Consider the following 26,343-nt stretch of genomic DNA (forward strand, 5'->3'; position numbering starts at 1 on the left):
TCAATAGTTATACACAATTCTCATAGATTAACTAGGCATGCACGAAATAACTACCTTTTTAGAATACAATTTCTCTAACATTAGATTTAATATGTTGTTGCTGTCAAGTTACAACTAACTTATGGTGACCCTGGAGGTTTTCAAGGCAAGAGGCATTCAGAGGTGATTTGCCATTGCCTGCCTCTGCGTCGCAACCCTGGTATTCCTTGGAGGTCTCCCACCCAAATACTTGCCAGGGCTGACCTTGCTTAGCTTCTGGGGTCTGACGAGATTGGGCTGGCCTGGGCCGTCCAGGTCCGTGCAGATTAAATGTAAAGTAACAGAAAAGTGACACTTCAGGGACTGCCTGAATGAGACTCAGGCTGGAAGTATAAACATACGTTTGCAAGGAAGTTTAGTTTAAATAATTGGCTAGATCCATGTAAATATATTTAGAATAGGATTGTTGGTTTACAGTATCACACCATAAGATAACCTGACAAGGAGGACCACCCCTTCCCACATTTGCTTCCCCAAACCAAATAATCTTAGAGACATTTCTGAGTTCACAGTGTAAAACACTTTGTAGTGTGAAAATGTATGTGTATTTGTACAAGTGGCTGAACACTCCACTAGGTTAGACATAATATGATAGCTAATGCCCAAAGATTATGTGATTTAGTCTTTGTGTTATTTAACTCTACGGCAATGAAAAAATATTTATTATATTTATTTATTTACAACATTTTTGCTGCCTTCCCACCCAATCAGGGTCCACAAGGTGGCAAACATAAAACCAGTTAAACATTTCAACAATTAAAAAGTTAAAATTATAAATTCAATTAAATCTCTCTTCAAAATATATCCATGTCAGTGAACTGTTCCATTAGAACTGACCCGTAATACTTGAGTTCTTTTCCTCAACATATGTGCAAGAAGAATTACATTCTAAAACTGGGGCTTTCCACATAGCCCATTTGAATTAGTGTGTCGTATTGCATTTGCTCTGCAAGTAGGAACATACAATAGCAGTAAGGCATGCATGAACACATATCTGTGCTAACTGAATTTCTTTAATAGCACAAATGTTGTCTGGCCTAGATTTCTATCATGACTTGAAACAAAATTTTCCTATTTTCTTAAAGCTACTATATAAGTGGTGGACAACTCACCATGGCTGTTTGTACTTCATTGATGAGCAACATCTGTGAATGTTCACAGGTTTATTTTCTATTATAAATTGCACAGCTGGCTGGAAATTGTAAAGTTGGTGTGGGGAAAGTCGAGTTGCCAAGGATGGAACCAGGATGCTTGATTTAAGATTGGCTTGTCTGGGACTGCATGCTAGATTGGTTTGTTATACTTTTTAAACATGTTGTTGAGTTACAAAGCTTCCTCCTTACAATGGCCAGGGTTCCCTTCAAACCTCATGCAATTATTTTTCGTAAGGATTGGATTTACGTGCGGTTATGTCCTGCGTTGTTGATGTATGTGACTTTTCACAGCTTGATGATTTGATTGCTGGACTGCAGTATTCTGTAAATTACTTTCTAATGTACAAAACATTCAAATCAGCTTCAGTAATCATCAGTTTAATGGAGACCAAGTAAGGGATTAAAGCCATCAACATCTGAGCATGTGCCATCTAATCCAATGAAAGCCAATTACACAGGTGTACATGGCTTGGAAGCTCAAAATGTATCTTATTTTAAATTGCAAACAGAGTTAATAGTTTCAGAGTAAAAAGGCTCACCTCATAGTAAAGCATTATGAACTATGGAAACCTGTACTACGACCCCATTATATTCATTCCCGGTGGCATTACTTGTTGTAATTTGGTCCTTTAGTAGAAGAGTTCATTACTAAGCAAGAGTAGTCATAAGTATGTCTATAATGTATAAAGGATTAGATCAGCAAGGTCACTCTGAAAGAAAGAAGAGTGAGAAAAGGCTGAGATATCTCAGGAAGATTGATTCCAATGGAAATAGGTATTATAAGAAATTAGTAAATATTTGAGTAAATCAGAAGATCAAAGGGGGAGTCAGAGCTTCACTCTTCAGCACCTCTTCCCCTCAAGTACCAGTCGTTTCATGTTAAGTCAGAAGCTTCTACTCCATGTCGGTGTGTTTTTGTCATATAGAACATTTTGTAGCACTGAAGCAATAGATTCCAAATTTATTTAGTGTACTTCTTCAAGGAAAAGATGTAGATATTGAAATGTTGGCTCAGCTGTTTCCCCTTAAAAGAATAAAGGACATCTTGATTAGAAAATGGAATTATACCACTATCAAAATCCAAAAGGATGATCTAATCGTATGAAATTGAAGTAATTTTGGATCAAAGCTAGTATCCTCGCTGTAATTCCCTTTTGTGGTCTGTTAATGCAAGAAATGTATTGGGGTCATACTTAATACTTGCTTGATGTCAGAAACTAAATTCTTTGACCCTTATCCCTAACAATCCATGTTAGGCTTGCCAAGTCCCCCCGGGGGGCGGGGAAACCCCCGCCCCAGAGGCCCGTTCCCCGCCACCGGCGGATCGGGCCCCGGGGGGAACCCCCCCCCGACGTGCACGTCACCCGGAAGTGACGCAACCACGCTGGGCATGCTGGGGGCGGGGCAACGGTCATCCGAGGGAAAACTATGGTTTTCCCTCGGATGGTCGTGGCCCCGCCGCCCAGTGTCGTCACGTCACTTCGGGGTGACGTGCGCACTCCAGCCGCCAGCCAGGAGTCCCTCGCTGTGGCTCAAAAAGCACTTGGCAACCCTAATCCATGTTAATAATTGTGATACCAATGTGCACTGATGTGACTTGTGCAGCTGTTTCTTCATGTGTATGGTCATGGCTACTTTCCATCTGAGGAAGGAGGTAAAGCCCTTCTGTGGAATTTCACATCAAAAACCTCAAAGGAAAGATGAACTAAATATGTTTAAAAACTGATGGGTAAAAACTCTTTATTACTGTGAAGTAAATTTTTATATTGTCAAATTTAATAAATCATGCCGTTCCTCCAGGTAGCTCAGGTGGTGTGTATAGGGTTCCTAGGCATCCCCAAATTATCTGTATGAAGAGATAAGGCACAGCTGCTCCATGGTAAGGTAGTACAGATGATGAGCTGTTTGGCCTGAGGGAAAGCCTGAAGACAACAAGGCACTGGTAGTCACCAATCTTCCCAGCTTTACCCTCCCCACAGCAGGTCCTTTCAGTGGTAAGAAATTTATTCACAGGGATGCAGGCCTTTTAAGGAGTAACAGTTTATGGTTCAGTTGCAGTCGGGAAGGTAGAGAGCAAAATCACTCCTTCCTGACCTTTGTGTGAGCAGAGCTCTGCTGATGAAAGAAGAAGAAAGGAACAATTCTGCATACTTCCACCTCCCCTCTGCAGCCTTGCATCTTGTGTGACTATTACTCTATGAAGCTCCTGTGACCATGTGAATAAACTTTCCTGGAGTTAGAAAAGGACTGCTGTGGGGAGGGGAGCCAGGAAGACTGACGATCCTTGCATGGTCTTGTACTGGATCCAAACCAGTACTTCCTCCTATTACCAGCTGCCTCAAAATGGTTTTCAAGTAGTATGAAGTTCCGGAAATCCTGGAACATGTGAAAAAAACTGCTATTGCCTATCCTCAGTAAGGAGGAAAATACCTAAGGTCATGAAAAATGATCCACAAACTGATTTTTCCAAGATACTCTAGGATTGTGCCAATCTAAAAATTATCTGGCAAGCTATTGCAGATCTGTATGGCACGTATCAATAGTTATATAAAATCAATCAGTCAAGATTATGACTGTGATACAGTTAGAACTAAAAACAAATCTCTGTAATATTTTTATCCTCTTATCCTGTATTTATGGGACTACAGCATTCTGTAAAATATACTTTATCTGATTAAAGTAGATTAATTTTAAAAAACAATAAAGGATGGTCAAGGGGTATTGTTTAGGAATAGGCATAAACTGCATTTTTGCGGTTCGCAAACTGAACTGGTTTGTATTGGTTCATGAGCCATTTAAGTCCCTGCTTTCTGCTTGCCACCACTTATGGCAGGGAGCAGGCAGCAAGGGGTGAAATGGCTCCAAGCCATTTCACCTCCCGCTTTCAGTTCCCCACTGCTTTTCACTCAAGCCATTTATACCAAATAGCTGAGTGGCAGGGAGCAGAAAGCAGAGGTTTAAATGGCTTGGAGGCATTTAAACCCCTGCTTTCTGCTCACTGCCACTCAGCTGCTTTTCATGAAGAGCAGAAAGCAGGAGTTTAAATGGCTCTGATTACTATAAACATGTCTGGGATTGGCAGCAAGCTCTGGGTTGGGATAAGCCCCTATGCCGAGCCTGGGTCACATGGAGGAAAGCCAGGACACACAGCCCCAGCTAGTCCGAAGACTGTCCCTGATGCCCCAGACCTACACACAGGCAGCAGAGTGCAAAGAGGCAAGCCAGGAGGTGACATGGGCCACCTTGAAACAGGAGCAGCCAGCAGGGAAGCTGGTGCCAGAGCACTCAGGCTGGGAGTGCTGGGAGGAGGTGAGCTCTGGCATGGTGGCAGGAACGCTACTTATGCAGAATGCCCACATGGTCCTGGCTGCCCAGGCAAGAGCCTGCTTCTCCAGCATCAAGTAGCATTGGCTCCCCACACCAACTCAGGAGCTGGCTGGCAGCCCAGGGCAATGGTGGCCACCCCACGGATATGCTGGGGGGTAATTAAAGGGGAGGGCTCAAACATTTGGATAACCAATGGGGAGGGGCAGCCCAGAGAAGGGCAAGTGAGCTGCCCAATGCTTGTGTGGGTAAGTGAGAGGACAGGGGCAGGGGAGCATAGGCTCCAAAGTGGGGGGAATAAAAGGAGGTTCCCTGAAACAAGCCAGAGAGGAAGCAGCTGCGCTGCAGTGGGGGCACATCCAACTTGGAGGAGGAACAAGGTGATGCAACCCTCTTCCCTCCACTGAGGAGAGTGCAAGACGGTGGAGCACAGGCTGCCCCAGGGTGAGCAGGTGGGGCCTCACAAAAGGAATGAAATCAGGCCATACCGTTGTCTTTCTCAGCAGGCAATCCACAAATGCCAAACATTGGGGGAAGGGTTGGGCCTTCTACTTTAAAAGTACTTCTACACCTTTAAAAGATCCTCGATTGGATGCTTGCTGATGGAAGCCATGAAGGTGTCTATGTTTTGAGAATGCAAACTATATTTTTTTAACTAATCATAAAAACATATGTGTTACCACACAAACTCCATAATGGACATGAACAGCTGTGACGAAGATGGTAAATGCTGCAAGTACTGGTTCTTCCCATTTGCCTTGAAACCCAGCAGTTGCTGTGTAGACCATGACAGCTAATGGGATCAAAAGCCAATGAAGCACTTCGGATCTCGTGTGAGTCATCTGGCAAATTATCATCCTGCACTGTAGGAATTAAATTTGGATATGTAAGTGAGTGGCAGAGGAAAAATAACTTTTTTCCCAGTTGGGAAAGAGATTAGGAAGTGGAGATTGCACTGCATTCACCAGATTCACCACAAGTATTGCCCTTTCATTATAGAAATGAAGCACTCCACTGATACAATGGAACTTGTCTGCCTCCCCACTGCCGTTGCAGCCCACTAAGCTCACCAAAACACTGCTTCTGGAGAACAGGAGAGCTTCAGGAACAGTAGGAGAAACTGGGTAACACCCCCCCACACACACTCCACTGACTATCAGCAGAAAGACAACCTTAGGATCCAACCTAGTATTTTGGGTAGTAAGTATATTGGGAGAGGGGGGTCCACAAATTTTGAGCCCACTGCTCCCTTCTGGTGACTTTTGCACCTGTTTTTGGAACGTTCATGTTTCAGTACGTTCAATAACATTTGTTTCACAGCTCTAATAAGATGGGAAGCTTTGTCACTAATGGAGAGTCCCCCCACTGCCCTCTTATTTATTGGAACTATTTATTTCCCAAGTTTCCCCAAACACAGGCTTAAGTCAGCCAGCAATTTAGTAAATCACTTCATATCTGGAATCTGAAAACAAGATCACTCCATCGTGCCAATCACAAGCCAAACCCCAGTGAAAATTGTTAAATTGAACAGTCTTCCATTCCGCTGCCCCCCCCCAGCACCTGGAAAAAGGAGCCCTTTGGTGGAAGAATGATGTAAGGAGAAGCTGATTGGAAGAGTGTAATCAGTGCCTTGGTTTGTGTGTTGAGAGATGGCCCCAGGTCCCAGATCACAAAGAGCTTTAAAGGTAAGACTCTCAAGTCTTACTGACCAGCAACACCTCCATCTTTTGGACATGCTGAGACTATACTTCACTTTCCCCCTGAGCTATGGGGCACTTAAGCCTTTAAATATCTCCTGGATTTTTAAAAGATTTGCACAATGGGCTTGGAGTTTTTCAGAGCAATTCAGGTATTCCTCCATAAAATGTTAATGCCAGTTGATAACTCATATTCTGTAAGAAGTACTGAGTAAATTTTCCTTCTAGCTACTATTTGGTATTGAAGAATGCAAGATCCTAAATTGTTTATCAATCTCCTCCCTTTTTCCCCTCACAGAGACAAAGTGGTCATGCCTACTATCTCAAATTGCATTCTTATTAGGTCACAACTGAGAATAAGCATCTCTTAAACAAGTGGATGTTGTAAAAATAAAAGGCGTATAGAAGAGAGCAGATGAATTCTAGCTAAATTTGTTTGATATTTAAGACACTTGAATGAAAATGAAAGACAGTAGCTACAATCTATTACAGACTTAAGCATACTTAATCTTATTGATAGCATTGGGCTTAAGCATGCTTAGCTCTGCACAGGATTGTGACAAATTTGGTAGAACTGGAGGGTAAAGAAATTGCTATGGCAACTAGTTTCTGAACAGGAAAGAGGAATAGAAAAGTCTAGCAGAGAACAATAATGTGGTTCTTGGATTCATGAAATACAGGGTTTGGTTGTTTTTGTATGGTGTGAATGAAGACATGGTTCAGTCATGTAATTTCCTAACACAATAATAATTATTTCTGCAAGTCGGCACTGTAACATAGATTTTACTGAATATCCACAGTGAAATGCTGGCTAACAAGGAACATGTGTGTCCGTATTTCTTCTCTTGTGGGCATCTTGCCATTATTGGCTCAGATGTGTCTGGATACTATCATGAGCAGGAAATTCCAAAGTAAGGTTTTCTCATTGAGGAATATAGCTGGAACCCTTAACAAAAGCATCCACTCAGGCTGGAGTCATTGTGCAATAAATCTTGTCCTTTACAGAATAAAGCCACACTGCAAGGCTGAATGCCTGATTTAAAGTGGAACTATGTGAAAGAAACCAGCTATCTGTGTGCTTGTCTGGACCCATAGTAAATATGTGAACATTAGTAATATTTACATTTTATATTTGGTTTTAGAAGCTGAATTCCTAAATGGAACAATGCAATTTTAACAATCTTATTTACCTATGGCCACTGTGGAGTATTTAGCTTTCAAATATTTAAAACTAGTAACATAACAATTGTGCTTTTGCCAGATGCTTTTCTGAGGGATTAGACCATTTTGTCTGCATGATGAACATTTTAAAATTTCTTGGAGTGATTACATTTTTTTCTTAGCCTTAATTAATTCATTGATAGTTTGCTTCCTGTCCAAAAAGATCCCACAAATGCCTTATAATAAAATAGGCTGAAACTGAAAATAAGGGGGGGGAGATAAAATAGTAGCAGAAAACATTTAAAAAGCTAGCTGCAATAAAACAGGTCATAAGACCTAAAAAGGAAGGTCTTGAGCACTCTCCTGAATACGGAAGAGGCCCAGCCTCTGGCCATCCGTAACCCTTTAGAAAAAAGGAATATCCATAAAAGACCTCTTCTAGATACTGTGAGGCATTACATGGGATAAGGTACTCTTTCAGTTGAATAGTGTCTTTAAAGATTAAATCCTAATCTCTTTGATACTGTTCTGAAGCCAAAGTAAACTGCTTGAGGACTAGAATTGTATCTTCAGTTAATGTCGGTCAGCAACCCATCAGTTGCATTCCTGACCAGCTATAGTTTCTGGACACTTCAAAAGGTAGTCCCATGATTAATGCAAGGCTCTCAGTATACTCTAGAAGCCACCAGGGCATATATTAGAAGAAAAAGAAGAGATTGGATTTATACCCCACCCTTCACTACCTGAAGGAGCCTCAAAGCGGCTTACAATTGCCTTCCCTTCCTCTCCCCACAACAGATACCCTATGAGGTAGGTGGGGCTGAGAGAGCTCTTTTGAGAACTGCTTTTGAGAGAACAGCTCTGAGAGAACTTGTGATTGACTCAAGGTCACACCAGCAGCTGCATGTGGAGGAGTGGGGAATCAAGCTCAGTTCTCCCAGATTACGGTCCGCGCTTCTAACCACTACACCAAACTGGCTCTATTGCAGAGACTAGGACTGCGTTTCGTAGGAGCAGATGCAGCTGATACACCACATAGCCCTGCCAGGTAGTCAAACATTAAAAACAAACCACAGAGCATTCCTAAAGTGCATGCCCCCCCCCAGTCCCTTAGCAGTGAGTGACCCATCCAGAACAGACTTACAATCCTCTCCAAGATCAGCATGCCTTCCATGGGTAACTCACTACTGAAGGAAATACACTCAGAAGTGGTAAATCTCTGTAAAATGCAGTTTCTGCCAATCACTTAGCTTACTTTATAAAATGTAAGACTGAAAAGGTGCTACTTAAGTTTGATTATTTTTTTTTTGAAAATGGTAAATGAGCAGTGTGTCACTAAGGCATAATTTACCCGTTAATCTCTGCAGAAGAATCTGCACTGCACTGATACTTAATGCTATTTTTACAACCTGTGCTCGTACATGAAATATAATGTTGTTACAATACCATAATTCTGCTAAATGAAATAGCTAGAGGTGGAGTAATGCTGAGCACTGAAGTCCTCTTCAGTTTCAAGCAGGTATAATGAGAAATCCAGTCTCTTCAGGGGTCCTTTTATCTCAGAAGCATCATGCAAGTCATTTATGAACATGCGGCCTTTGCCAAGGTATAACAAAACAAATATAGTTCCATCTTATTAATTAGGATAAGATGTTTATAAAGTGTATTTGAAAGACATCCAAGTATACTTACAATAACATTTGAGAACATAACTCCAACCATCCATAGGAACAGTCTGGTTTGTTTCACCAGTATTTCACTTGGTGATAAAAAAACCCAGATGGTGAGGAGTGTAAAGAGCAGCATAGGAGACAACAGCGGTAGCAGTCCTTCATATAAAGAATCCTTCAGCAGTGTTCTCTTTCCATATGCTCTACAAAAGAAGCAATTGACTTTATGGGCGGAGACAGCATTCCTCTACAGAAGCCTGTAGTCAGAGTCATACGTCCCAAGGCACTGGTCACAACCCTTAAGTCATTCATCTTTTTTTTTTTTGAAAGAAGAAAATTATTGTATTCAATAAAATTTATTGTATTCAATAAATATAGATTCAATACATGTTAAATTAATCGATTATTTCCCTAGCAGTAGACAGACTTTTGTTGCTAACTATAACAGATTTTGTCCAGGGGGTCGCGAAGAGTCGGACTCGACTGTGCGACTGAACAACAGCAACAAATAACAGCTGTAATAAGCAGCTCTTCAACTGTAATGTAGCAGTTATTTATATCCAGGTTGCAATTTATGGACACTTTATTGTGAGAAAGTTCCACTGGATTCCATAGAAATCAATGGGAGTAAATACACATAACATCTCACTGTCAATGGGAGAAGGATAGTACATTGCAGAAAGAAGATGGAAGAGGAACCACCCTTTGCTTTAATCAGCAGCCTTTGGAAAAGCCAGTGGAATTACTGATATGAAGCTGCCTTACACCAAGCCAGAGCCCTGGCCCGTCTAGCCCAGGATGGTCTACTGTGAGGGGAACCAGTTCTCCACAGTCACAAGCAGAAAAAAGGCTTTCCCATCACTTGAGACACTTTTTGACTGAGGATGGCAGAAACCGAAACTGTGAGCTTTCCCCATGCAAAGCATGCACCATACCACTGAGGCCCCCCCCATCTCCCCTTTACGTTTTAGTGCAGAAACTTCATCAATTCTGAATACAGCACATTACAAACTTTTCTTAAGCAGATATATGAGATTGTAGGAAGGACTGAACTGGGAAGAAAGAAAATCAGTTGAAAATTTTAGAAGGGAAGAATGGGGTGGGGGCTGGGGGAGAACCAGCATTTTGTATCATGCAAACTAGTTTTGCTGTATAGTAAGTCATTTAGCAATAAGTGGCTGGCTGACATAAAACACAGTATATTGAAACATTTAAATATATTTCATTACAAGATAAGAAGCCCAATGTCTTAAGCAGGATGAAAGAGCATTCATTTATGTTGGCGCTTACTTACAGATGAATGTTGTAGAAGGTCTGTGGAAGGGAAATAAATACACAGCAGACTAGGAAGAGAAAAAGTATAAATGATGATTCATGGTTACTTGACAAAAAAAGACTTATTGATTCAATATGTTTTTTGTAGAGGCAGAGCATATAAACACAAATGCATCAAATATACACAGAATGCATCTTACGTGCCATGTAAATGGCTATTTGTAAATGGATGGAGAAAGAGCAGGAAGAAGGATCTCTCAAGCATATGAAGGAAGCTGATGCACAGGCCAGTTGGACAGATTTGTGCACTCAAGCGAATGCATGCCTTTTGCATGCAGCCCACAATACTGTCCCTTACACACCATATTGGACCACACATACCCAAAGGCACCTGCAGCCATACATAAGGCATGCAGTACTCTGCATGTACTTTATGGAGTCAGAGCCTGTGGCTTTGGGTCGAGTTGCAGTAGGATGCCTAATATAAAAGAAGTACCAGCAGTGACTCAGGAACCCTATAGACACAGGATCAAACTAGTGTGGATGTGCTGTTATATCATAACTGTAAATTAAATTCAGCCACTGGAAGCTACCAGCTTGAGAGGAGCAACAGCAAATCAGTGTGTACGCACGATCCTTTTTACCCATGCAATTTTTCCTGCTCAAAACTGATGTTTGCCCCACTGAAAGGCTGGTGGGAAGCAATGTTCCCTCTAAGCTGTGGAGTCTTGTGAGCAAAAATTCTACTTTGTGAGCTAATGGCATTAAAGTTGTGAGTGGGTGATTTGGCTGCTGCATCAATTTGTTTGCTCTGCATCCCTCCTTCCTGAGCTGAGGCAAAAATGGGTGAGCTGGAGGCTAAAAAACTGTGAGCTAGCTCACACTAACTCAGCTTAGAGGGAACACTGGTGGGAAGTAAGGTATTCTTCCCAGTAACTGGGATACAGCAGGTTGGAGGATGATTTGATAGGAAAAATGGTTACCATCCCACCCCATCCCCTGCCTCAATCAAGTTGGCAAACCTCAGTGACAGCTCTTCTCATTTTTCCGAAAAAGAGATTCAATCCTACATCTCTTGCATATGCCGTTTGACCCACAGATGAGGAATGGGTGAGGGTGCAGAAGTCAGTCACAGTCCCAGACCTACTGAGTAATTCAGAAGTGTAGGTAGGGAGGCAGTCACAGGTCTGAGTCCAGCAAGAGTCTCAGGGTAGGAGCTTTCGAGAGTCAAAGCTCCCTTGGTCAGATTCGTCAGATTAGTACGGTAGGTATCTGACAAAGGGAGTTTCGAGTCTTGAAAACTTATGCCTCAAAATCTTGTTAGTTTTCTGAGGTGCTACTGGACTGGAATCTAGTTGTTCTATTGCAGACCAATACAACTACCTTCTGAAACTAGTCTACATGCAGGTCTGGTACAGGAGGATACACAGCAATTCCAAACCTGGTCGTCCTTGTTTTAAGAAGCTTGAGAATATGAAACATTTCAGATGCCGTTCTTCATGTTGTTTATTATTGTAACGTTGTAATTACTCCATCATTTTCCCCTCTGCTTTCCTAAAAACAAAGCTAACAGCTGCCCTATACATAACATCTGGATTAGATCCTGCTAGAAAAAGCCTCTGTAGTGTGTTGGATATGTTTACATATCTCTTTCAAATACACTTCTCTCAATACTGCCTATACACTACTGGTGCCACTCACTCTCTCTAATCTGCACTGCAGTTACTTATGGTTTTGGTTATGCAGAAAGGGCCTTTGCAACAAAAACTTGACATGTATAGCAGTTAAACATCTGCATCATATTAAAGATGAGCTAAGACAAAACAATGATGTTTGAGGTTAAATCTAAATTTCCTGCTGCAATGTTAAAGTTTGATTTGTTAAAATGAACGCTACCAAGAAGATCATAAATAGAAGCTTGGCCTAGAATTAGCAATCCGAGGCTGCTAACTGCCAACAATTTGTTCTTTATATACAGTGCTGTTTTGGCCAAGATGAACTCACTGACCACAACCATGTCCTTGTCTTTTTTAAAAATGAAAGTAACACATATTACTATAGGAGAAGTCTAATTCTCATTCTCATGAGGGCAAGTACAGTTTCCTAGACTTTCCCTATAGTAATATGTGTTACTGTACATTTTGGTCAATGGTACTCTGGGTAATGAAGCAGCTTGTTCTTAATGAACAAGCAAATCTTCAGGCATTGCTCTCCTAAGGAAGAACAGATGGTGTGCTGTCAAGTGAGAAATTCACTTGATCACTGGCATTCACAACACCTTTTGCAATATGGTAAGACTCATGCAATACGGCAAGAATTATCTGAAGCAATATTTAGGAACAGATTTTTAGCAGTCTGAGACCTCTCATTTTGATTTTAAAATGTTCATGGACCTCCCCAAGCCTTCTCCTGCTCCCTCACCAGCACCTGTCACCATGGGTGGTCTTGACCACAGGGCATCTGGGGAAGCTGCTGGGAGCCCCCACTACCTTGCAGCCAGATCACTTGTAGGGCGAAGGGGGCTGACCACCCTACAGCTGATTGCCCTTTCCCCTGTGCTTTTTGAGTGACTCTTGGGGTCCATCATCAAGTTCTGCCTGGGGCCCCAGAGCCACTAGGACCACCCCGCCTGTCATGTGCTAGAGACCTCCTCTGCTTCAAAACTGGAGCTTAAGAAGATTAACTGGCACCTCTTCCTTCCTCATCTCTTCCCGACCTGCCATTTGTCCAGGCCGGAGGCAGAGCATGTCCTCCTTTCTACCCTTTGGAATCTGGGAAACTGCACATGCCTTGTGGAGGTTTCTGTCCTATCCTGAGGCCACAATGGCTGCCACCTTAGGCAGTTCAACCAAAATGTCTAAATATTCTCCTGAGCAGAAATCCCCACTAGATAGCAGGTGTGAAAGAACAGGTGTAACCTGGACTTCTCCCTAACATGCTCTGATGGAAAATAGTGTCTTTCACAGGTTACCAAATGAATACTTTTTGTTACCCCATTTAATTCGCTCTGCAGAAAATATAAGAGAGGGAGCAGTTTTAATTGAAGAAATGTTCCAGATGCAGTTCAACAATTAAACATTCATACAAACTTCACTTTTACCACTGAAGGCTTGCTAAAGCCTCCTCATTCCCTTCCTCATTTGATTTCTTGCAACTGTGTAAACCAAGAGTTAAAATGTATCCCATGAGAATACTTATTGAATAAGTGCAAATATCCACAAAACTTTGTGCTTAGATCTTTCTGCCAAGTATTGATTACAGTAATAGAAGGTCACCATAAAATGCTCAGCAGTGACTAATAAATGCCACCAAATGGCTAAGTGATGTCCTATTAGTATTTAATGGCTCCTGTGGGGAACCTAGGAAACAATCATAAAAAATATCCAAGTCTTTTAGTACTAATTTGTTTTCCTTTCCCCCAAAGCCATGGTGTTCATGTAAGATGCTAATTTAACCTACTAAGACAACCAAACAATGTTTTTCAGATATAAACTCAGCAGACATCCTTTTGTGTGTCCACAACCCTCTAGCATCTGTGGGAACACTAATGAAATGAAAGGGAGCTGCACAACTTCCAGTAGGATTGTGCAAGAGAAACGAGCTCTATCCATTAACAAAGCTATGCATTTGTAAAACAATCAAAAATATAAACCAAATCACCTTAAATAGAATTAATTCAATCACTAAAACATTTGGTAATTTCCATAAATGACTGATTCTTCTGACACTCTTCTCTTTCTGCCTTTCACAGTTGTATGAGGTAAGGGAAAGAAAACAAGAGGAGCAGGGAAGTGGGAAAGTAATTTGGTGGATAAACAGACAGGTGCATTTTCCAGCCAGAAAAATGTGCAGATATTTTTACCAGAGGGCATCATCCCCATAAGTACCACTGTGTGCAGCATTTCCACATTCTGTCAATCATTCCTTTGTCCTCACTGATGGAGGTGGGGCACCTTTCTTGCATATCTAATAAGTTCTGTTTGCTTGTCACTCCATTCTCTTTTCTGCTCTGGTGCCATCCCTGCCCCCCCAGAAGCATACCAACATTTTGCTTGTACTCCCTGACAGCACATGCTACAGATGGGGGTAAGCTGGTAGAGGCAGAAGCTCTACCCTCCCCCCATCAACTTGTGTACAGATGAAATATTTTGCTTCCACTCTAAAAGGCAGGCACTAGGGGAGAAAGAGGCAGCCCCAAGACAAATCACATGCTACCCACTTGTACAGCACAGATTGCCTTGTAGGTTAGCAAGCAGGCTGTTGCAGAAAAACTGGGGGATGAAAACGGAAGCAAATGCTTCATACTTGTATTCCCCCAACAAAAGGCAGGACCAAACCAAAAGACATGTAAGAGATCTGTGAAGAAGAACTGGAAATCTCTTGATGTCTTTAAATTCATGGGAAAGCAGCTGTGCTGTTTCCCCAATGGAAGTCCATTAGCTGCAGGTCCACAAGGCAAAAAAGAAGAAGAAAAGGCAACCTCCCATTCAACAGCAAAAGAAAATCCATGTATCTAATTTGAAACAAAAACAGAGTACACAGGCAAAGGTTTGTGGCTGATCCCAGGGAGACTGTAGAAATCCTGAACTGGTGCCAGGAGGCAGTACTGGAGTGGATAAAGGCTAATGAATTGAAGCTTAATCCCAGCAACATAGAAGTACTAGTGGTGAGTGGACGGTCTAACCCAGGATTTCTGGTGTCACCCACTCTGGATGGGGCTGCATTCCCCGAGAAGGAACCGGTCTGGGGTGCCCTTGGATCCAGGCCTACTGCCGGATAAGCAAGTGGCTGCTGTGGCCAGGAATGCCTTGTACCAGCTTTGACTGGTTAGCCAGCTGCCCTTGGGATTGGGCTGCTCTTGAGAAGTGTTTGGAAACTTCAACTGATGCAGAATGCTGCAGCCAAGATGTTGAATGGACTGTAGAGACCATATCACTCCAGTCTTCGCTCATCTACACAGCCTTTCAATTTTTTTCTAGGCACAATTGAAGGTGTTGGTGCTGACATTGGAAGCTCTATTCAGGGGTGTCAAACATATGGCCCAAGGTTCAAAACCAGCCTGTCCAAGTCTGTTATCTGGCCTGTGAGCAAGAAAGAAGAGAAAGGTGGTGGTGGCGGCGGCAGCAAGAGCAGCAAAAAGACATGTGTCAGGCCAGCTTGTTGGAGGGGCCATCCCCCCCCACTCTCTCTTTTGGTTGGACCAGGCTGCACATGTGTGGCTGCCACCCCTTCTCCTCCTATCAGAGGTGGAGGGTTGCCACCTCCCCATCAGTGCACGTGAGCACTGGGCTTCCCCCTTTGCTTCAGCAGAAGCTGCCTCCTTCACCACTGTCACTGCCACTTTCTTCTTCCCCTCTGCCCACCTCTCTCACTCTTTCTCCACTGCAATGCCAGAGAAGCAGCCTTTGGGGAGGACAGAAGAAAGAAGAAGAGAGGGAGAAAGTTATTATGTGTGAAGATGGTGGTGGTGGTGGGGGAGCTGCTGGTGGAAATGGGCATTAGGGGATGTGTAGGAATGGGAATGCCAGAGTGTGTCTGGGGGGAGGGGTATAATGGACTGGAGGGAGGGGCATGGAAGGAAAAGACTGTGTGCAATGGGGTGCGTGGCGAAAACTGTGCTTGGAAAGCCATGGAGAAGAGGAGAAAAATAGCTGTTGGGGTGAGGGAAGGTGCTGAGTGTGTTGGGTGGGGGGTGGCATGCAAGAGCAAGGGTGTAGTTGGAGGCTAAGATAAAACAGGAGTCTTGAGCCACCTTAAAGACTTAATGAGATTTTGTTCCATCATTTTTATTTTCTAGGCATCTGTACCCTTCTTTTCTCCCCAAATGGGGCCCCAAAGCAATTTACAAGTTTTGTTCTCCCCATCTATGATTTTGTCCTCACAACAACTGTGCAGGGTATGTTAGGTTGAGAGAGTTACTGGCCAAAAGTCACCCAGCAATTTGAACCCCAAATAATCAGTATTTTCCAATATTCCCGATCCAATACCAGTATGCGGATTTTGGATTTTTTGGAATCCAGGGGTATGTGAGAATTGGGGGGGGGGCTGTTTTTTGAGGTAGAGGCACCAACTTTGCAGCATAACTGCTGATGCCTCTCCTCAACCCCCCCCCCCCCCCGTTTTAAAAAAGGGCCAGGGGATCCAATTCTATGGGCTCCCAAAGAAGGTGCCCTCATCCTCCACTGGTTTCAATAGAGGGGGGAAAGGTGTTTAATATGGCTCGCATTCCCTTTAAATGCCTTCTCCAAGCTGTGCCTCCATGAGTAAACTCCAAAGGCATTTAAAGGGCTCGCATTCCCTTTAAAACCTTCTCCAAGTGGCAAGTTCACCCAGAAGGCATTTAAAGGGACTGCAATCCCTTTAAACACCCTTTAACTTTTACTATCTGGCGGCCCCAAAACAATCTTGGGTTGGTCATTTTAGATACCTGAAAAATAGCCAAACCTATATCCAGCTGAAAGAATAACTGGAAAATACTGATAAGGTATTTTTCGGATTTTTTTCGGCTTGGATTTAGCTAAACGTACACCCCTAGTAATGTAAATACAGTTGAAAAAAAATGGGACACTTACACTGTTCCCCACCTACCAATGAAAGGATGCCACAAATCACAGGTAGGTGTGGGGGGGGCACTGTGATGCTGTACTGCAGGATAAGCTTTCTGAAGTTGGCATTAGCAAATTTTACCAATTTTTGGGCCTGAATTACCCCCAATTTAAGGCTTTTGCTTCTAAAATTCTGTCTATGTTTGAGACAACGTACGTCTGTGAACAGCTCTTTTCTGTAATGTCAAGAAATCAAAAGTATATTCTCAGTTTACAGACACACACCTAAACAGCATACTCAAGATTGCTACAGCACAGACTTTGACTCCAGATTTTGACACAATTAGTCAGAGCAAGAGTGACAGTTATCAAAGACTATTAAGTAAAGGAAATACTGTAAGAGTGTTAATGGTTTAAGCATGTTTGTATTTTGAGTAAAAAATAATATTGTTAATTGGGTTTGTCTGTGTCCTTTATAAAGTTTATATCTCTGGTACCTGGCATAGCATTTTATGGCCCAGCCCGACAAAATGATGGTTTTGTCAGCTCTGGCACTCATAACAAATGAGTATGATGCCTCAGCTTATGGTTTGGGACCCCGGACCAGCATACCTGAAGGACCACCTACTCTCTTATGAACCTACCCAAACACTACAGACATCTTCAGAAGCCCTGCTTCAGGTGCCCCCATCTTCTGAGATTAGGCAAGTGGCAACCCAGGAGAGGGTCTTCTCAGCCATGGCACCAAAACTCTGGAGCTCTCTCCCCAGGGAGGTTTGCCTGTCCCCTTCTGTTGCCATCTTCTGTTTTGTTTGGCATTCCTGCAGTGATCCTTTCATTCCTGCCCAGTGTTTTAATTGCTGCTTTTAAGGTTGTGTGTTTTAGATCTAGTTTTAATTGTTTTAATTATGTGTTTTTGTTGGGTTTGATGGTTTTTAAAATGTGATTTTATTACATATGTTTTAATTTTTTAGCCGCCATGGTGGCCCTTATGAAGCGAGAATGGCAGGGTATAAATTTTGTTAAACAAATAAACTAACACACACACACACCCATCTCCTTACTCTAGTGCTTGAAGTACTTTCCCTCCAGCTCAGCTCCGATCCCAGTTAATCTGTCTGGGAGAAAAGTCCTGAAAGTACCAGAGGGTAACAGTGTAAGGCAAGGGAGGCCAGGCTCAGTGTTAAGATCCTGGGAACTGAGGGAAAATGATCTCATACAACAGTTCATGCATCCCTGTGCAGATAAGAATTTAACAGCCCATAAAATATAGGTGTTTCCTCCCCTGCCAAATTCAAAGCAGATGGATACTCCTTTATGTGGAGGGGGGTATAATACCTGAGGGGGAAAGTTGCAGATGGAAACACTGAGACCAATGGAAACAAAGAAAACAATCCAAGCACAGCATTTTTTTTTAAAAAAAAATATGGACTATTAATAGACTAGAAATGACCTGAATAAAATTTCTAATTTTAGAAATTTTTGTAGCCTAAATCATAGCTAAGAAGAGAAAACATCTATAGGGGAAAGGGAAATTTCTCTTCTGGCAATTGGCTGGCCTCTTCATTACCTTCCTTCAATTGGCTCCTCAAAATCCACTTCTTTACTGTAGTTTTCTTTCCTTACCTCCCTTTTATATTTCTTTTTACTTAATGTGCTTGGCTTTTTATATTATAATCTTTCAGGGCTTCTTATTTTTTTCTATATACAACACCCAGCTTGCTTCTAAGTATTTTATAAATAATAAAAATAGATTACTGCTGGCATCAGAACATGATTAATGTTTTCCACACACATTTATGGTTAGATTTGCCTTCATTTCCCCATCTCCCTTATAAATAAAAGCCGAATGGTGGTGGCACTTCTCTAGAACATTCCACACACTCCAAAATCAGTTCGCTCTCTGATCTGTCATTCAGAGGGTCTCCCTATCCACTGGCTGCTTTGCCTAAGTCCTGCCTCCAACAGTCTAAACATTTTGCTCTTCTTCTCCCCTCCCATAGCCAGTCAGAACACAGAGGTTATTTGCATATGCAGCCTCATTGGCTTTTGCCTCGGAACACAGAGGTCGTTTGCATATGCGACTTGATTGGCTTTTGCCTCTAACATTCTAAACAGTTTTGCTGTTCTGAGGTAAAATGTGTCCAATCTCCAGGTGAGGGCTGGAGATCACTCAAAATTACAACTGTTCTTTAGGTAGCAGTTCCTCTGGAGAAAATGGTGGACTCAGTGTCAAGAATTACAACTGCTTTCCAGATGGCAGAGATCAGTTCCCCTGGAGAAAATGGTGGGCTCTGTATGCTTATATGCTGCTTAGGTGGCCCCCGTATCACAGCCAATGTGACATAGCAGTCAGGGCTTCAGAGCACGGGAGAGGCTGCAGGTGTGTAGGGGGTGGAAAGCTGAAGAGTGAGGGGGAAATAAAGGTAGGTTGATGATTGGCTGGGAAGGAGATAGGGTTGCCAACTCCAGGTGGGAAATTCCTGGAGATGTGAGGGATGGAGCCTGGAGAGGGTGAGGTTTCAGGAGGCGTGGGACCTCGGACAGGTACAAAGCCATAGACCCCACCCTCCAAAGCAACTATTCCCTTCTGGGGAACCATCCTTGCCAATCTCCAGGTGAGGGCTGGAGATCACTCAAAATTACAACTGTTCTTTAGGTAGCAGAGATCAGTTCCTCTGGAGAAAATGGTGGAATCAGTGTCATTATACCCTGCTGAGGTCACCACAGCAAATTGACACTGAGTGTCCAAGGCCGGGGCACCCGCCCAGAGCCTCTTTCTAGAGGCCACTGAATTTATTTCCACAACGGGCCTTTTTCCTAGTCAAAATATAAAACAAAGAAGGCATCAACAGAATACCTTGCAGTGCAATAAGTTACAGCCTTCTAAGTCCATTGAAGTAAATGGTCTTAGAAGAGTATAACTCTGCTTTGGATTGGATTGTTGGTGTACTTTTGTATCTGAGTCTTAAATACATTGTTTCTAGTGTATTGGTTTGTAATACGAATGCCAAACATACCCTAGTGTTAATGTACACAACTCCTTTCCTATTATGCAGTCTCAACATACATTGGTGCTACCAACTGTGTGAAAGGGGCTCAAAGGCACATCAGTGTTTGTTGACAGAAGAGGATTGAAGTCAGTCTTGAATGGAGACAAAGACTGTGACAGCCATACAGGTGGAACAAGGTGTGAATTGACTGAAACCGTGTTTCAGCTGAGTGTCTATTGAAGTGGTTGCATAATGCCATCACCATGTGCCTTGATCACCCATCATCCCATGAGGAAATAAATGCTAAGTGTCTAGTACATCACAGGCTGGCCTTTGAACTATGAGAATCACCACAGTGAAGGTAGAGTGTGGTAAAGAACATCACATGCTCTAGACCACTAATAATTAAGCTGTACTAAATCACTTTGGCTACAACACTGCTAAAAGTACATAAATGCTATTAAGAGCTTTTGAATCAATGTAATTTACTTCCTTGCAATGGGTATCCATAGCATTTATTTATTTATTTTATACCTTGCCTTTCTTCCCCATGGGAACCCAAAGCACCTTCTCACCATTTTATCGAAATTTAATAAAATCTGTTTCCAGAGGAGGTTTCAAGCTTCCACAAACTCATCATAAGCCCTCTTATTTCTATATTGTGGAGCATGAATGACGGCTTCATTCATGGACTATCAACCACAACATGATAGCAATGTCTTTTAATAACCAGTGCAAAGGAAAATAGTAGCTTGGCAAAGAAAAGTTGCATGTCTTGTATAAATCAGACAGCATCCCAGAACTATCTCATATGTACTTATAGAATTTGGACTGGCTAGTATTCATCTTTTCCCAAGTATCTGTGCTGGCCTCTAACACAATCTTACACAATCCGCTTCCAAATCACACTATGTTGTTTCAAACCATTAAAGTGCATGCTTTTTGAAAATGACATACACATAGTACACTATACTATGAGATTCAGTATGGTGTAGTGGGTAGAGTTTTCTGACTAGGATCTAAAAGACCTAGGTTCAAATCCCCACTTCGCCACAAATACTTGCTGGGTGGCCTTGGGCCAGTCGCACACACTCAGGCTAACCTACCACACAAGGTTGTTGTAAGAATAAAATGGAGAACAGCAGAATGCTGTAAGCCACTTTGGATTCCCAGTTCAGGGAAAGGCAAGGTATAAGTGAAGTAAATAAATCAACAAAAAACAGAAACAACAGAGCACCTTGGCTCTGCCATTCTAAGGCTGCGGGCACACGGGCAGGAAAATGCGGGGGGGACGCATGGCTGTGTTCCCCAGGGCTAAAAACCGCACGGCTGCACGAGCAGACCTACCGTGGAGGTCCCGTGGTAGGGGAGAGGTGCCAATCACTCCACAGTCCTGCGGCGCGGCAAAGAAGCGGGGCGCGGGGCAAACGGGGTTGGGGTTTTTTTAAAACTCAAATGTGCGCATGCTCCCTTGGGTGCTTGTGCGCATCCGTGGAGACTTTGAAAAAAAAACCCTTTTTGCGAGGGGACATAGGCGGGCGCCAGAACTACCACCGGAAACGCGATCAGACGCCCGCCCTTGCCCCGCGGTTTCAGGAAACTAGTACCTCCGAGGTACTAGTTTTTTACCGCGCATCTTCCGCGGGAAGCCTCGGGATCACCACGGGAGCTCGACGCTTCCCAGATGTGGCGGTGAGATCGCGCCCAGAAAATCCGCCTATCTTCCGTCCCTCTAGCGTGCCTAATGCTCCGTGTGACCGCAGCCAATGAACACTTTTCTGGTAGTAATCCCCACTGAATAGGCCTGAGTACAGTTGTATAGGATTGCTTTTAGAATCTTTGGACAAGACCCTGAATGAAAAGGGAGGAGTTAAGAAGTAGTGAGGTTGTGTTAGGAAATGAATACCATGCAGTGGTGAATGCGAGGTACTGTGATATAGGAACTGTTTTCAGAAGAAATGGATATTGAAGGAGAAGTTGGTTAGACATACTGGAGAACCATCTATATGACAATCCTACCACATGGCAAGAGCAATGGTGTCTGCCTGCACACTCCCCTTTGCCCCCATGCTGTTCTGAGAGTCCACTGATCCCCAGGAACAAAATTTCAAGGGACTCAGTGAGCTGCCTCAGGACAGGAGAATCAGTGAATACTGCAGCTCTCTCCTGAAAATTCAACTGCTTATAAGTTTCAGAACACTGTGGCTGAATACAAACTACTGTATTTAAACAGGCAACACAATAGTATAGGTTTTAACAGTTCCTTACCTATAATAAGCATTATTAATATATCTGTGAGATAATAACCAAATATGAAAGGCCTGTGCCAAACGTCTACTCCAAAAACAGCAGTCAGCAAATACATGCCCACTGTAACCTAAAGGGAAAAGAAAAACATTTTTTATTTTATCTGTAAAATAAAATTTCAGAATATAAAGTCCAGTTCTGTTCTCACATAAAGATAAGTGTACAAATGATAGGCCACTTATCTACTTCCCTCTCTGTGAAAAGGTCTGGCTGAGCAACATGTACATATACAGTAAGGCTGCCAGCCTCTGGATCTCCCACTTTTACAACTGATCCCCAGGTGGCAGAGATCAGCTCCCCTGGAGAAAATGGCTGCTTTGAAGGGTGGACTCTGTGGCATTGCACCATACTGAAGCCCCTCCCCTCCCCAAACCCCACCCTCTCCTGGCTCCACCCCCAAAGTCTCCAGGTATTTTCCATCCCAGACCTGGCAACCCTAATATACAGTAACAATTTATGGCTGAGATCTCGAGCATATGTATACAAAAATATGTTCCATTGAAGTAAATGAGTCAACACCTAGTAATGTGTTTAGGTTTAGGGAGTTTTAGTATATTTAGTGAAGACTACACAAGGTGCCTGAAAAACAGGCCCTAAAAGAGGTTCAGAATATCTGGGGCAGCTGTGCCCACCACATTGGCTTGACAAAAATAGTGGTTGCTATCAAGGTCTTAAAAAAAAAATGACAAAAAGAGGATACGTCACCATTTTGGGTAAGGTTAATATCATTATCAGATAGAAGGGGAATCAAACATGCAACTCTAATTAACAGTAAAGAAGAAGAAACAACCAGTTCATTGTCCACTGATCTAAAACGTTGCCTCTGCATGGGCTGGATGCCACAGGGTATACCATGAAAGCACTGTAAAGGCACCCTAACCTGGGTAGCCCAGGCTAGCCCAATTCTGTCAGATCTCGGAAGCTAAGCAGGGTCGGCCTTGGCTAGTATTTGGAAGGGTGATTTCCAAAGAACACCAGGGTAGAGGCAGGCAATGGCAAACCACTTCTGAAATGTCTCTTGCCTTAAAAACAAGTCTAGCTCATCACCTAGTGGTGTATAATGCTAAAGTGCTAGAACTTCTGGCTGCCAGACAATCTTAGGATCTCCTAGCTATACTACACGCAATGCCATATGACAATTAACTGATTAACTGCAAAAGCAGTTATGTTTGTGATGCTAGAAGAAAAGTTAGCTTTATGCCTTAATTAGAACAGAAACCTTTGTACAGAACACTGATAGTCATGTGATTTAAAAAAAATTAATGACCCATTTTCACCCATACATTATTGCCTGCAAGCATTAAAAAGCACACTGCTGAACACTTCCTATGGTTTAAAAATATCTCCTTAGTAAATATATTTCCATGTGTCTGCACCATATGGTTCTGCCTAAAGTTGTATTATACTTCAAAAATGCAGTGATAGCCTGCCAATTTTGTAGTATATACTTGCTAAATACTAGAGCCATTTAAATTTGTTTTGTTCTTTTCTAAAAGCAAGTGGCTGAATTCAAGTTTTAAAATCAATCCTATATAATTTTAAATAGCCTTGATTGAATAAAAGATAGGGATTATGTCTGTTTAAGAATATTTGTCAATCCAAATTCACATGCAGCAATACAATGTTGGAAGGCTAAATGGTTTTTATTATAAGACTGATATTAGATGTTACAGGAAATGCACAGATGCCACTGAAAACAGCAGTCCCATGTCTCTTTCCTTTTCTCACCACATAACATCTAATAAAATGCACAATGTGACATTATTGAACTCCAAGCTTCCCCACCCCTGACCCTCTTCATTAACTGCTGTCTGTAGGGATGGGGAAATTCAGTGCAGTGGAATGGATCCAACAATCCACCAAGGAGCCTGCCTCCAGCCTAAGGAGCCTTTATTCAACTTCAGTAGCTCTTCTAAGTTGGAGGAAGGCTTCAAACATTGCTCTGTTGAGTGGTAGGGTAGGGGTAGGATCTACCCCAGTGATAGCTTGTGTGTTTTCTCCTAACATGAGAGAAATTAGGAGAAAACATGGGGCAGCAATTTTTAACATTTAGTTCTGGTCAGCAACCCCAACAACACCTTTGTGTGTCCCATAAAAAAGCTACATCAGCCACCATTTGCTATGGGAGCTCAACGGGTGATTCTGAGCCAGTCATATACTTTCAGCCTAATCTACTTCACAGGGTTGTTGTGAGGATAAAAGGGAAGAGGAAAATGTAAACTGCTTTGGTCCCCACTGTGGAGAAAGGTGAGGTATAAATGAAGTAAATAAATAATAATATAGCTGAAGATGGGAGGCAGATAAAAGATAGGTTGGTGACTAGCTGAAAAGGCAGGGAAAGGGGAGAGGATACGGGGACTGCGGGGAGGAAAGAAAGCAGAAATAGTACTGGAAGAGTGATACAGGGAGAGTGAGGTACCCCCCCCACAAGTCCTTGAGGGTTCTATACCAGGCAAGTGGGATTGGCCCAGTGGCTGGCACCACATAACTGGGCCATTGTTTTCCTAGGTAGAGGCTGCTGGGGGGGGGGGAGCTGAAGACAGAGAGGCAGATAAATGTAAGTTGGCTGTTGGATGGGAAGGAGAGAAAGAAGCAGGAAAAGGTGAGAGGCAAAGGGGACTTTCAGGAATGGGGAAAAGGAAATATGTTACTATTAATGATTTATTCTCATATGCCTTATTGGATCATTTTGTAGAAAAAGAGGTGCAGGAGCTCATTAGCAGAGCTCATTAGCATAACTTATTTGCATATGCCACACCCCTTGACATCACTGGAAATGTGTCAGAAGGCAGCACCCACCACTCAGGCTCCACTGAACTGTTTTGGATTGCTAGCTATTGGGGAGGGAAACGTGCAGCTCTGTCCTTGCAGAGGAGGGAGAGCTTGTACCTGAATAAAACTTGGTCTTAAAGGTACCACTGGACTGTTTTGGACTGAGGGGCCAGGGGGGCTCTGCAACTTACGTGGCTGCTTCTTGCTCTGACTGAGGGCTGCTAGGAGCAGGGGATGGGGCTTGTTGCATGGGCCCGCCCCCTGGGCTCTTTACTGCCGGAGCTCTGCTCCTGTGCGCTCCTGCAGGAAATTACCCCTGTGCCTTATTCTCATCTAATAAAGAAGTATTTCTTCAATACTTTAAATAAATATTAGAGTTCATTTAAAGCCTCTGCCAAATATACATGCCCCAAGAAATACTTGTTGTTTCTGTTAATACTGTAAGTACTAATAAAATAAAATAAAAATACTTACCACTTGGCTTATATCATATCCCCAAGGAAGAAAAAGAACTCCTGTGTTATATTTTTCCCAGTGCGAAAACATAAAGTTTAGTGATATAACAATCCATGAGAAATACATGGTGGACACGGGAACGCCAACTTTTCCATTATCACGGGAACAGACAGAAAAAAAGGAAAGGGGGAAAATTGAGGTAGCCCAGCTATCTAGTCCATGGTCAAACAGCTCTCCCAGAGGGCTACTGGACTGAGTTCTTCGAGCATGCTTTCCATCTACAGAATCTGTAAACAGAAACAGAAAAGAATCCAGATAATGAGATATTTAACATCTTGGGTATCTCTTTTGCTGTCTGAATTAAATGCTTTCAAACTACTCCCAATGTCCCTGAAGGCCAGAAGCTCAGAGGATGGGTTTTTTAAAATTCTTCAGTCTTTCCTGGTAAAAGAACTGTGGGTGTATAAGTAATAGGCACACTTCTACTTCTTCATATTTAACATGGAACATGAAACTCGATATGTACCAAGCTGCATATCCCCAAGTGGTAGTCCTAAAACTAATTTTCACCTGGTCCTTCTCCCCTGGATACCATTCAGTGTACAACTCTCTCCCTTAGATATTCAACTATGGTTTGGTATTAGATGTCTACAGGGGTCATTTGGGGCCGGAGCACTGCTCCGGCAGCCCAGCAGCTGGCACAAATGGTGGCAGCAAGCCCCGCCCCCAGCTTCCCACGCCAAAGTGCTGCGGGAGGCCTGAGGAGGCCCATCACTGGGTTCCTGTGGCCCGTGCCAAAGCGCTGAAGCCTGGGGAAGGCCTTGATCATGGTAAGTGAGGGATCCACGGAGTTGGGGGTGGTGGGAGAGCCTTCCTCTCTCTCCCCATCTCTTTGCCCTCTTTCTTTCCCTCATTTCCTTCTCTCCTTTCCTTTCCCTTCTCTCTTTCCC

General features: G+C 42.9%; 1 protein-coding gene across 2 annotated transcripts in view; it reads right to left on the reverse strand.

The window, feature by feature from the left end:
• Positions 1-238: 238 nt before the first annotated feature.
• LOC107122361 (ethanolaminephosphotransferase 1-like) overlaps positions 239-26,343 on the reverse strand; it is a 75,128-nt gene continuing 49,023 nt past the window's right edge. Inside the window, exons 5-10 of one of the 2 annotated variants that reach the window (XM_015425443.1) lie at positions 25,412-25,680; positions 22,127-22,235; positions 10,340-10,388; positions 9,068-9,248; positions 5,198-5,380; positions 239-2,217 (exon numbers count right to left, since the gene is read on the reverse strand). In XM_015425443.1, coding sequence (XP_015280929.1) covers positions 2,155-2,217; positions 5,198-5,380; positions 9,068-9,248; positions 10,340-10,388; positions 22,127-22,235; positions 25,412-25,680 — 854 coding nt within the window. In that variant the 3' untranslated portion in view covers positions 239-2,154. The remainder of the gene's footprint in view (positions 2,218-5,197; positions 5,381-9,067; positions 9,249-10,339; positions 10,389-22,126; positions 22,236-25,411; positions 25,681-26,343) is intronic. The other variant, XM_015425444.1, reaches the window with a different exon arrangement.

The sequence above is a fragment of the Gekko japonicus genome, unplaced genomic scaffold (assembly GCF_001447785.1).
Source record: "Gekko japonicus isolate JY-2015 unplaced genomic scaffold, Gekko_japonicus_V1.1 scaffold337, whole genome shotgun sequence".
In the NCBI taxonomy this organism is placed as follows: Eukaryota; Metazoa; Chordata; class Lepidosauria; order Squamata; family Gekkonidae; genus Gekko; species Gekko japonicus.